At 45.3% G+C, this 13,527-nt stretch overlaps 1 protein-coding gene across 1 annotated transcript in view; it reads right to left on the reverse strand.

Annotated features, from left to right (window-relative positions):
- FBN1 (fibrillin 1) overlaps window positions 1–13,527 on the reverse strand; it is a 780,541-nt gene that overhangs the window by 599,710 nt on the left and 167,304 nt on the right. Inside the window, exon 5 of the mRNA XM_069222499.1 lies at window positions 10,888–10,983. Within this exon, the coding sequence (XP_069078600.1) occupies window positions 10,888–10,983 (96 nt within the window). The remainder of the gene's footprint in view (window positions 1–10,887; window positions 10,984–13,527) is intronic.

Below are 13,527 nucleotides of genomic sequence, written 5' to 3' on the forward strand. Positions count from 1 at the left end.
ACAGTTGGAGGTAGCCCTTTCTGCAGGGTCACCCCAAACTGTTTGCCTTCCTTCTCTTACTTCTTTACTGAATTCGTTTTTGCTAGCTTTAGGACTCTGTGAACTTTATCACTCCTGACCAGTGCTAAAGTGCTTGTGGTCTCTGCTTTAAACATGGTAGAATTGTCCTATACCCAAATGGCACATTTAATTTGCTTATAGGTCCCTAGTAGAGTGGTACTATATGTACACAGGGCCTGTAAATTAAATACTCCCAGTGGGCCTGCATTGTGCCACCCACTTAATTAGCCATGTAAACATGTCTCAGGCCTGCCATTACAGAGGCTATGTGTGTATGTGTGTAGTTTAAACTGCCATTTGACCTGCTCAAACCTTTTTTTTAATACATATACGTCACCCCTAGACTAGGCCCCAGACAGTCCAGAGGGCAGGGTGCAATGTATTTAAAAAGTTGGACATGCACTTTTACATTTTACATGTCCTGGTAGTGAAAAACACTTAAATTAATTTTTCGCTACTGCAAGGCCTATCTCTTCCATAGGATAACATTGAAGTTGCCTTATTACATTTTATAAGTGTTATTTCCAAATGGGAAGAGAAAACCCCTTCAACTTTGGCGCCCCTGGAATAAAAATTTAAAATCCTAATTTATGATAAAGTTGGATTTTAAAAATACAGTTGTGAAAATCACACTTTTAGAATGTTGGTATTTGGTGTCTGCAGCCTGTCTCTGATCACATGACTGGGTGTAGCTGACAGTTGCGCTTTGTATATTCTTCCTAGACAGCCACACACAATGGGAGGTTAGGTGTGACTTGACTGCCTTACCGGACAGGATGGGAGGGAGGAGCTGGATACATCCTAATTTACACCTGAATAGGCTGTGTCCTGTCCACACACAAAAGGCCTAACAACTCTGCATCATCACTTCAGCCAGCTTGTAGCCAGGGCAGAGGAGGCAGGAAATTCCTTGCACTTCAAAGCCACTGTCTAGAAGCTTCTCCCCATTTCAAAGGCAATATTGTGTATAAAATAAGGACCTCAGACACCATCTCTTCAGTACACCTCTGGACCTGTGGATACTTTGCCAGTAAGAACTACTGTGATGCTGAAAGGACTGACGCTCTGCTGAATTGCTACACTGAAGGACCTGCTGCCTTGCTGTGCTGACCTGCTGTCACTGCCCTCTTGCCTGGGGAAGAAGAACTGGACCTGCACCTCTATCTTGAACCCAGGGCCCCAGAGTGACTCAATGGGCTAGTCTGCTGGCCTCCTGATCTGAGCCTCAGGGACATGATATGCTCCCCACAGCTCATGGACCTATCTTCAAGAAGTTCCTAACCCCCAAGAGATGCCTTTGAGGTCTTGGATCTTTTATGTGGGTCTCAAGCTCTTAAAGTCAAGCTTTTAGGCTCTTAATGACCGGGAATGTGTCAATTTGCACTGAAACTGTTCCGCTTGTTTGAAAAATAAGAACGAGCCACCACAAGTCCATCTCTGCACAGCAAGCATCATCTGTCTACGCGAATTGCCAACACGAGGCTCCAGCCACCTGTCCGCTATACCCAGCCTACTCCTCGCGCCATGTCAAACATTGCCAAGGGCGCTCTCCTTGCTCACAGCGAACTTCTTGCTCGGGAAATGGAACTCTTGGCACAAAACATGAGAAAGTAGAAATTCAGTAGGACTAATCCGGGACTGTATCCGACCTGCGCTCCATTGCGGTCGGCTTGAAATTTTGACTTTGATCCAGTCTAGCACAACCAGATGGTGCTTTATGCTTTTAAATGCTATATTGCAGTTTATGCTTTAAAAATTCATAACTCCAGTTGTACTGCATAGATTTTTGTCATTTTGGTCTTGTTTGGTTTGATGTAGCAGAAATGTTACTGCTACCCCTATATGTGACAATCTTTCCATTCTGTTATTTAGAGGACTAATAGATTTGCTGTATTAAATGGTTCACTGAAAGTCTATATTAAGGTGCATTCACTGCAAACTAGCAGTTTTTAGTGTGGTGGGATAGCCATAAAACCTAATGCATAACCCCATGAATCCAATTCTATTTGATTCCTTATGATGTTGATAATTTGCACTAAAACAACAAGAGAAATGTTTTAAATGTTACTTGTAAAAGTCAAGATTACAGTTCTGCACTATACTGTATTATACTTAATGTTGGACTTTTGCTTATGCAGGGTCATCCCCAGTCTTTTTGCCTCCTGCCTCCTATTTTTTTCTGACCTGTTGCTGTTGGCTTTTCAACTCTGAGCACTTTACCACTGCTAACCAGTGCTAAAGTGCATATGCTCTCCGTGTAAATTGTATGTAATTGGTTTATCCATGATTGGCCTATTTGATTTACTAGTAAGTCCCTAGTGAGGTGCACTAGAGGTGCCAGGGCCTGTAAATCAAATGCTACTCGTGGGCCTGCAGCACTGGTTGTGCCACCCACATAAGTAGCTCTGTAATCATGTCTCAGACCTGCCACTGCAGTGCCTGTGTGTGTATTTTTACACTGTAAATTCGACTTGGCAAGTGTACCCACTTGCAGGCCTAAACCTTCCCTTTTCTTACATGTAAGGCACCCCTAAGGTAGGCCCTAGGTAGCCCCAAGGGCAGGGTGCAGTGTATGGATAAGGTAGGACATATAGTAATGTGGTTTATATGTCCTGACAGTGAAATACTGCCAATTTCGTTTTTCACTGTTGCAAGGCCTGTCTCTCTCATAGGATAATATGGGGGCTACCTTTAAATATGATTAAAGTGTAGATTCCCCTAGAGAGTAGATGGACATGTGATGTTTGGGGTCCCTGAACTCACAATCAAAAAATACATCTTTTAGTAAAGTTGATTTTAAGATTGTGCATTTGAAAATGCCACTTTTAGAAAGTGAGCATTTTCTTGCTTAAGCCATTCTGTGACTCTGCCTTGTTTGTGGATTCCCTGTCTGGGTCAGTTTGACAGTTGGGTTGTTTTTCACCTCGCACTAGACAGTGACACAAAGGGGGTTGGGGTGTAACCTGCATTTCCTGATTAGCCATCTCTGCTAGGAGGGAGGGTTGGAGTGGTCACTCTCATCTGAAAGGACTGTGCCTGCCTCTGACAATACCGGCTCCAACCCCCTGCTGTGTGTCTGATGCCTTGCCTGGGCAAGGCAGGATTTCACAAGTAGGTGTGAGTCCCCTTTGAAGAAAGGTGACTTCAAAGACTAAAATGGGTATAAGAAGGGCACCCAAATCTACAGACTTTTGAAACACTTCTGGAACCAAGAGGAACCTCTGCCTGGAGAAGAGCTGATAGCTGAGGAAGAAGTGCTGCCCTGCCTGTGACTGTGCTTTGTGGAGCTTTCCTGCAGTGCTGCTTCTGCCAGAGTAAGAGGGCAAAGACTGGACTTTGTGTGCCTTCCATCTTGTGAAGAAATCTCCAAGGGCTTGATTTAGAGCTTGCCTCCTGTTGTTTGAAGTCTCAGGGACAGCAAAGACTTCTCTCTGCCAGCACCTAGAGTCTCTGGAGAGACTCCTGCTCTGACAAGTGGTGCCCTATCCAGTCCCTGGGCCCTTGAAAGAAAAGCTGGTGGAAATCCAAGGAAATCGACTTTGGACGACCCCGGACCGATGCCGCTGCTGAATCCGGTGACGCCGCCTGCACCCGACGCCGTGACCTTCGCTGGAAAACGACGCTCTTCACAGGCCCGATGCCATTGCAGCCCCGCTCAAGTCCGCGACTCCGTGGAAGTCGCCGCACCACGTCGTGACCGACGCCGCTCGAAGTGCACGGATTCAACGTTTCACACAGACGCCACGATTCCCGACTTCACGCATCAGCTTGTTTTCACTCTTCACCAAAGGTACTGTACTTGGGGGTCTACACGACTCCGTGTCCGGCGCTGCTGGTGTCGGCTTGTTGGGAACGACTCCGTCACAACACCGTGTTAACATCTCATTGAAGCATTTTTGTTTCTAAGCGCTATTTTTTAGTTTAATCTTTAAAAATTCATAACTTGACTTGTGTATGTCGGAGTTTTATCGTTTTGGTCTTGTTTTGTTTAGGTAAATATTTCCTATTTTTCTAAACCGGTGTTGTGTCATTTTGTAGTGTTTTCATTAAGTTACTGTGTGTGTTGGTACAAATACTTTACACCTAGCACTCTGAGGTTAAGCCTACTGCTCTGCCAAGCTACCAAGGGGGTAAGCAGGGGTTAGCTGAGGGTGATTCCCTTTTACCCTGACTAGAGTGAGGGTCCTTGCTTGAACAGGGGGTAACCTGACTGTCAACCAAAGACCCCATTTCTAACACTTAATGACATGCATTAACAGTTATTTCATTTTACAATCTACTGTAACATGAATGCTGCCAAAGCTTATTAATGGGGGATTCATGATTTAAATGTTATATTCATGATTTAAATGTTATGTGTGCCTATGTGATATAAATGAATGTGCCATGTTAATTTCATTTGCTTTAGTTTATCAATACTCATTTGCTATTCCTCTGTCTTTAAAAGAAATGACACACTAGCAAGAGAAAAACAGCTTTTTCATTCTTTTCAGACTTCATTCTCAAGAAATTCTAGCTTGGAAATAGATGTCCTATTGTTTTACACATAGCGAGCCTCCGAAATTAACCTTGAGCCCAGTACTTTCAGGAACTGTGAAAGTAGAATGCCTACAATTGTTTCAACCTGATTAGGTAAGATGGAAGCCTATCCCATGGTAAAGGGATCTTTACTGATGTTGCAGTTCCATTTTACATGACAGATTTTGATTGGACAATTACACCTTCTGAGTCATGTGGAGTGATGGATGAGCGAATCATCTTGTATGGACTTTAATATACTGTTCCCAGGCTAGATCAGCAGCATTCATCTCCTCAACCTTCTTCAGTCCACTCTTCTTTCTAGACCCCTTAGACTCTTAGAGGTGCAGACCTCTCTACCCTTACCCCTTCAACAATGCTTTTCTGAGACATACAATTTTTCCCTAACCCGAAAAGAAGATTCTCTAATCGAGCTTCTGAAATGCTGATGCCTTCACTTTTTACCTACTTTTTGCCTACTTTGGTTAGTCATCCTTTGCCTTAGATGTCATTTTTCAAAATTCTTTTCAGCCTTTTTCTGTTCACTTTTTGTCCACATTTGTTTTAGCCCAGCACATGTTAACTGTTGACTTGCTAATTTGTAAGGTTTTCCCTTGCTCTAGATAGCTAACCTTAGATGATGTTTAAATTGCCTTAATGTTTAAAAGAACTGACCAGTGTTTGTTTTCTACACATTAGATCATTGTGTTGCTGTTTTGTATTCTCATTTTTTAATGTTTAGTTCTTTTGATGTTAGGTCATTTATTTCTTTGTTTTGGGGATTGTCTACATGGCTTTGAGTCTGAGCTTGTAATAAAACCATTTAGCTTTACTTCAGACTGGAGGTTTTTTGATGTGGGTACATGGGTCATATTGTCTGTCTAAATTGCATTATTTGAAGGGATCATGCTTGAAGTTTTGATTGAACTATTTTTCCACCACTTCATGCTGGTTGGAAACATTTCTTGACCTCCTTTAAAGCATACCAAGAGAAAAATGGTTTATCAGATTCATTAAAATAAGCTCTATTTTTTTAACCTGGTGTGGGACATGTTTTTATGTTACTGTGTTGCACAAATACTTTACACATTGCCTCTAATTTAAGTCTAACTGCTCTGTGCCAAGCTACCATGGGGCAACCCCTGGTTAATTTGGGGTTTGCTTGTGCCTTATCCCGAACTAGGACTGTGGTTGCTGCTTGACCAGGGCTCACACCTCAGTCAACCAGTTACCCATTTTATAACATCTACCCAAATTATCAACCACCATTCCATCAAGAGCATAAGGAATAGAGGCAGATCTCTTGGTGCTCAGGGGCTGATGCATTGAAATAATCGTGACCCAGAACTACAAGTTGACCAAATTACTAGAATTTCAGAAATCACCTTCAATTGAACTTTTCAAACTTCCCTTCATGAGAACAAGGCTTTTGGTAAATCACCATACCTAATTGGACTCCTGTCCCATTCCCCCAACCAATAAACTGTATTTCTTGATCTCTGTCAGCACTCTGAAGTTGCTGTAGTGCATCACTCTGCACGTTAAGAAACTCCCTCATAGATAAATAAATATATTTTTTCATAAAAGCGGAAGACAGAAGTCTGTTTACTATGCACACAGTAAAAAACAGACAGCTGTGGCGGTCGGCATGAGTGCAAATCAGAACATAAACATAGGAAGAGCAACTTGTATAAATTAGTTTTTTGAGGAATTTTAAAAACTAAAATTGCCCTTACCATGCTTTTGTTCTGAATTACGTGATTGCATGATTGCACTGTAGCATGTTTGCTACACTCATTACAAACACTTTGCTGTAAGTACACAGCAGATGTTTAGCTCTGCTTTCTGCCATCTTGGTTACTATACATAACACCACCATCACCATCTTCTTCATAAAAGATGTGGTCCTGGACTGCAGGGTGTATGCACACCGTGACCAGGCCATTTTCACTCATGAGAACATTAACAATGTGTGAGCTCATGCTGTCTGCACAGTCTGCTTTAAGCACTGATAGAGGGATTGGCTATCCTGTCAGTGTGCTCTGGTGTACTGAACCCTATCAAAACCTTGGATAGTCCACAAAGAAGAGACTGCATCAATTGTTTTAAGCTGATTACTCAAAGGCCCACGGCCCTGGGCACCGCACCGACCCCTTCAGACCACGCACACAACCTCGGATTCATCCTGGACCCCCTTCTCACCATGACCAAGCAAGTCAACGGCATCTCGTCCTCTTGCTTCCACACACTTCGCATGCTCCGAAAGATCTTCCGCTGGATCCCCGCCGACACCAGAAAAACGGTTACCCACGCCCTTGTCACAAGTCGCCTGGACTACGGAAACACCCTATACGCAGGAACCACCGCAAAACTTCAGAAACGTCTTCAGCGCATCCAAAACGCTTCTGCACTCCTCATCCTCGACGCACCCCGCCACAGCCACATCTCCGCCCACCTGAAACACCTGCACTGGCTACCCATCAACAAAAGGATCACCTTCAGGCTCCTCACCCACGCACACAAAGCCCTCAACAACAAAGGCCCCGAATACCTCAACAGTCGCCTCGCCTTCTACACGCCCACCCGTCAACTTCGCTCTACCAGCCTCGCCCTCGCCGCCGTCCCTCGCATCCGCCGAACCAACGCTGGAGGGAAATCCTTCTCCTACCTGGCAGCCAAGACGTGGAACTCCCTCCCTGCCCACCTCAGGACTACCCAGGACCACCTCGCCTTCAGGAAGCACCTCAAGACCTGGCTCTTCGAGCAGCAGTGACCCCCCCCCAGCGCCTTGAGACCCTCACGGGTGAGTAGCGTGCTCTATAAATACGATTGATTGATTGATTGATTGGCTGGTAGATTCATACAGGCCTCCACACACACTTGACTATTCTTAAGTACCCCCTCTGTCATATTATACATGTTATGTTCTGTCTAGGTTCTGACGCCTTAACTAAAATCTGGCTTAGTATACAATGAGTCGTACAGCACCCTTACACAGTGAATGAAATTGTGAAAAATGTGTTAAACTAAGAAATTTTTAATCTTCTAGCTGGATAGTACTCTGGTATTTTAAAAGATTATCGATTGCTATTCTGATTATAATTGTGCCTTTCGGTTCGCAAATTGAGTTTCTGTTTGGCAGAGGTATACACCCTGCCCAAGCAGGAACCGCAATCTTAGTCAGGGTAAATCAGAAACACACCAAAGGTTAACCTGTGCTCACCATCTGGTAGGTTGACACAGAGCAGTCAGGCTGAACTTAAGAAGTAATGTATAAAGTATTTGTGCAACACTGCAAAACGTAAAACAGTGAAAACAACAAACAAAAGGACAAGAAATATAGAGTTTAATTTTATGAGTAAAACAAGACCAAAACAACAAAAATCCAATGTGAAGAAGTCGGGATTTTTAAAGATTAAACTTCAATATAATGCTTAAAAGCATAAAGTGCCAATGGGGGATATCTGGTCAACCTAGACTGGGGTAAATGCAAAAGTTCAGGCTGACCACAATGGAGCGTGGGTAGGATACAGTCCCTGGTAAGTCCAGCTGAAATTTCATCTCAGAATGGAGCTAAGAGTCCCATTCGCGGGTAAGAAGTTTGTAGGAGCAAGGAGAGCACCACTGGCGGTGGTCCGCGGGTAATCCAGCTGCTGCAGACGGGGGGCTGGAGCTTCACAGTCACAAACGGTGATACTTGCTGTGCGAAGACACAAGCTTGAGGCAGCTTGTACCAACACTTTTGGAAAGGGGCTGGATTCTGGTGCGAGAGGGCCCGTTCATGGTCACAAAGAGCCCAAAAGCTTGATTTCAGGAACCTCAAAACCACTTTTAAGGGCCAAGGAGTGGGGAGGCACCTTTTGGGGGTCAGGAGCTGGTTGAAGATGGGTCCAGGAGCAGTAGTAGAAATGTTGGAAGTATTTTGTGTCCCTAAGACTCTGGAAAACAGAAGCCAAGCTCTGATTCTGGAATGTAGAGATGCAGGAGGTCCAGTCCTTCTCACTCCCAGGAAAGAGAGCAGCAGGTCAGTTCAGCAAAGCAGGGGTCCAGCAGAGAAGCAACTCAGCAGAGTGGCAGTCCTTGTAGCAGCACAGCAGTCCTTCTTCCTGGCAAAGTATCTACAGGTCCAGAAGTTTGAGTTGCTGGTGTCAGAGGTCCAGTACTTATATGCAGCTCTGCCTTTGAAGTGGAAGAGGCTTCAAAAAAAGGTCTTTAAAACACACAGAGGTCCTACCTTCCGGCCCTGGCTCCGGGTTCACTACAGGGGGGATTGCAACCCTTTGTGTGTGACAGGACACTGCCCATTCATTTGTGTCAGGCTCTCCCTCTCACCCTGCCCAGGGTGGCCAATCAGGATGTTGATGGCTTATCACTCACACCTAAGCTCCCTTTGTGTATGGCTGTATAGAGGGAATGCACAAGCCCATCTGTCACCCCACCCCAGGCGTATATTGGAGCTAGGCAGTAGGCACTAAATGGCTAAAGTAAGAACATTTTCCAAGTGTCATTTTCATAACTGCAATCTAAATTCCGACTTCACCATAAGTTGTGATTTTACATTGTGAGTTTGGAGACAACAAACTTGACAAATGTAAGTTTTCCAGATTGGGAATTACACTCATAAAATGTAATGCATTAATCCCAATGTTAACCAAAGGGAGGGAGAGGCCTTGCAGTAGTAGAAAACGAATTTCAGAGTTTTTAACTACCAGGACATGTAAAACTTAAAAGTACATATTCTACCTTTCAAATACACTGCACCCTGCCCTGTGGGTCACCTGGGGTCTACCTTAAGGGTGGCTTATATGTATAAAAAGAAAAGGTTTAGGCCTGGCAAGAGGCTTATCTTGCCAGGTTGAAATGGCAGTTTAAAACTGAATACACATGCTCTACAATGACAGGCCTGACACATGGTTAAGGAGCTACTTAGGTGGGTGGCACAGTCAGTACTGCAGGCCCACTAGTAGTATTTCATTTACAGGCCCTGGGAAGTGGACTTTATTAGGGAGTTATAAGTAAATTAAATATGCCAATTGGGTATGAGCCCATGTTACCATGTTTTAGAGGAGAGGGACATACATGCATGTTAGAACTGGCTAGCAGTGGTAAAGGGCTAAAGCCAACAGAAATGACCTCAGAAAATGGAGGGAGGCAGGCAAAAGGTTGTGGGAAAGACCACCATAAAGCTGTCAGGTCTAACACTTATCAATTTACATGTTTTATGAACTGAGCCAACGAGTTACTTTATTTATTCGGGATGAAAAATGTTGCATATAAATCAGACAACCCAGCAACTGCCTAGGATAAGAGGCATCTAAATTAAGGTCAATAACCACCATGTTAGAAACCATTGTACGCGTAAGGCGCCACTACGTCTGCAAGGGAGGCAGTGGTATAACATCAAATGTTAGAAACTCCACCCCCCAGTGGAATGTGATGAGGGGGCAGAGGGGGCATATTTCACAGATATTCAATTGCTTGGGGCTGTTTGGGGGCCCCTTCAAGGCTTGAGGGCACCCTGAAGGGTTGTGTGTCTGTGCTGCATGGTACTGTGTTACACTCCTGCCTGCATGGCCTTAAAGTTTCCTGCCGGCAGTGTTATAAAAATGTTCTGTCACATCGTCAGGGGTCACAGTACAAATACATTTTAATACAGGACGTTTCGGCTCCCTACAACATTCTAGACTGCATTTGGGACTCAATAAATGTCAAACAACACAGATCACCAACACGGCTTTGACTTCTTGCATGTTTTAAGTGTGGACACTTAGCTATACATGCCCCCCTCAGTACTGTGGCCATTCTCATGCTGACCCAGAAAATCTTTCTGTGCCCTGAACTGTGGAACGTTCAGACTGATGGGACCAGTAATATTCTACTAGCAGCATTACAAAAACCTTCTCTCGGAGGTAAGGATACAAGAGCTTTTTAAGCCTACGAGATCTTAGGTTGCAGCACCAACAGGCTAAAACGTCCTATGGAAGAGACTGGGGGCACTGTAAGTAAACACTTATGTAAAACATCTCAATGTTAGATACAGCTGCAACCACCTTCAGATGACAGCAGTAAACACTATTAGTTTAATTCACAGTTAACTATTTAGTCAACAGGCAGCATGAATACAAAGATATATGTACAATATAGCCCAGGCACTCACATTTAGGTTCTGCAAAATCTGGAGATATTGTTTTCTACAATTATTTTCTTCTTTGCATTTCACACACAGTTTAGTGTGTTCGTACGTTATTTTACGGTGGTGTGAAAACGTGCCTGAAATGAACAAGATTTGAGTAACAGAGAGCAACTTACCTCTTTCGCACTGGGGTCCGGTGAAGCCATACATACAAGCACATCTGTTGGGAGCCACGCATCTTCCACCGTTGAGACATCCATGTTCACAAACAGCTGTGGGTGGGGGAAAAAGGCCTCAGTAAGATTTAATTGTGGAAAGAAATACACCATCTTGCATGCACTTTAAGATCTTCACTATCTAATGCATTCCTTTGCATATTTTGACATTGACCTAAAGCGTAACCGGCCGTGGGTCTTGTGTCCCTTTTAAATGTCACTTGTACTAGATCGGAGCAGGATGCATTACCCAGACTGAGTCTGATCTCTCTATCACGAGATGCTGGGGACTGTATAGTAGCTGCAAACAGAGTTAGTGTAGGAGGTTGCCCTGGCTTATAGTTGGTATCTGATGGTACTTACACCTTGTGCCAAGTCCAGTTATCCCTTATTAGTAGATTGGTAGTGTTCTAGCAGCTTAGGCTGATAGAGCTAGCTATAGCAGAGCAGCTTAGGCTGAACTAGGAGACATGCAAAGCTCCTACTATACCACTTATATCATAAGAATCACAATACTCAGAGTTACTAAAAAAAGGTACTTTATTTTAGTGACAATGTGTCAGAAATATCTCAGAGGATATACTCCCTTACGAGGTAAGTAAAATACACAAAACATACACACACTCCAAAATCAGGTAAGTAAACAGTTAGAAAAGTAGTAGAATACAATAGGATGTAATAGGCCTAGGGGCAACACCAACCATACACTAAGAAAGTGGAATGCGAACCACTTAGGGACCCCAGGGCTAGTGTAGTGTGTAGAGGGTCACTGGGAGTGTAAGAAAAGACTAAGATACCCCACCCCAAGACCCTGAAACCTAGGAGTAAAGTTACCCTACTTCCCCAGAAACACACACTAAAGTCGTGATAGGAGATTTTGCAAAGACAACAACTGACTACAAAGCACTGAAGACGGATTCCTGGACCTTACGACCTGTAAAGGAAGGGAACCAAGACCAAGAGTCACGAAAGTGTCCGGGGGGGCAGGAGCCCACTAAACCCCGGATGAAGGTGCAAAATGGCTGCCTCCGGGTGGAAGAAGGTGAAGATTCTGCAACAACGGAAGATGCCAGGAACTTCTCCTTTGCACAGAAGATGTCCCACGGTGTGCTGGAGGATGGAGAGTTGTTTCCATGCAGAAAGACTGCAAACAAGCCTTGCTAGCTGCAAAGGTCATGGTTGAAGAAAATGGTTGCTGCTTGGGCCCAGGAAGGACCCGGAGGTTGCCCCTTGGAGGAGGAAACAGAGGGGGTGCTCAGCAGCCAGAGAGCCCACGCGAAGCAGGCAGCACCAACAGAAGCACTTGAACAGACATTCAAGAAATCTGAGCTTGGCGGTCATCTCAACACTACAAAGGAGGGTCCCACGAAGCCGGTGGTCAACTCAGCGAGTTGAGCAATGCAGGACAGAGTGCTGGGGACCTGGGCTATGCTGTGTACAAACGATTCCTTTCAAAAGTGCACAGAAGCCCTAGCTGCTGCAGATCACGCAGTACACAGGATTACTGTCTGGCGTGGGGAGGCAAGGACTTACCTCCACCAAATTTGGACAGAAGGACCACTGGACTGTCGGGGTCACTTGGATCCAGCTCCTGGGACCACGCTCATCAAGATGAGAGGGAACCCAGAGGACGGGGATTCAGAAGTTTGGTGCCTGAGTTAGCAGGGAGAAGATTCCGTCAACCCACAGGAGATTTCTTCTTGGCTTCCAGTGCAGGGTGAAGGCAGACAGCCCTCAGAGCATGCACCATGAGGAAACAGTCGAGAAAGCCGGCAGGATTAGGCGCTACAATGTTGCTTATAGTCGTCTTGCTACTTTGTTGTGGTTTTGCAGGCGTCCTGGAGCATTCCGCGGTCGATCCTTGGCAGACGTCAAAGAGGGAGATGCAGAGGTACTCTGGTGAACTCTTCCATTCGTTATCTGATGAGAAACCCACAGGAGAGACCCTAAATAGCCCTCAGAGGAGGATTGGCCACCTAACCAGGTAAGCACCTATCAAGTGGGGTCTCTGATGTCACCTGCTGGCACTGGCCACTCAGAGGCCTCCACTGTGCCCTCACACCTCTGCATTCAAGATGGCAGAGGTCTGGGACACACTGGAGGAGCTCTGGGCACCACGGCGGGGGTGGTGATGGACAGGGGAGTGGTCACTCCCCTTTCCTTTCTCCAGTTACGCACAAGAGCAGGGGCTGGGGGATGCCTGAACTGGTGTAGTCTGGCTTATGCAAGGAGGGCACCATCTGTGCCCTTCAAAGCATTTCCAGAGGCTGGGGGAGGCTATTCCTCCCAGACCTTAACATCTATTTCGAAAGGAAGAGGGTGTAACACCCTCTCTCAGAGGAAATCCTTTCTTCTGCCTTCCTGGGACTGGGCTGCCCAGACCCCAGGAGGGCAGAAGCCTGTCTGTGGATTGGCAGCAGCAGTAGCTGCAGTGAAAACCCCAGAGAGCTAGTTTGGCAGTACCCGGGGTCCATGCTGGAGCCCCGGGGATGCATGGGATTGGCACCCCAATACCAGATTTGGCATGGGGGACAATTCCATGATCTTAGACATGTTACATGGCCATATTCGGAGTTACCATTGTGAAGCTACATATAGCTA

This window comes from Pleurodeles waltl, chromosome 3_1 (assembly GCF_031143425.1).
Source record: "Pleurodeles waltl isolate 20211129_DDA chromosome 3_1, aPleWal1.hap1.20221129, whole genome shotgun sequence".
Taxonomy (NCBI): domain Eukaryota; kingdom Metazoa; phylum Chordata; class Amphibia; order Caudata; family Salamandridae; genus Pleurodeles; species Pleurodeles waltl.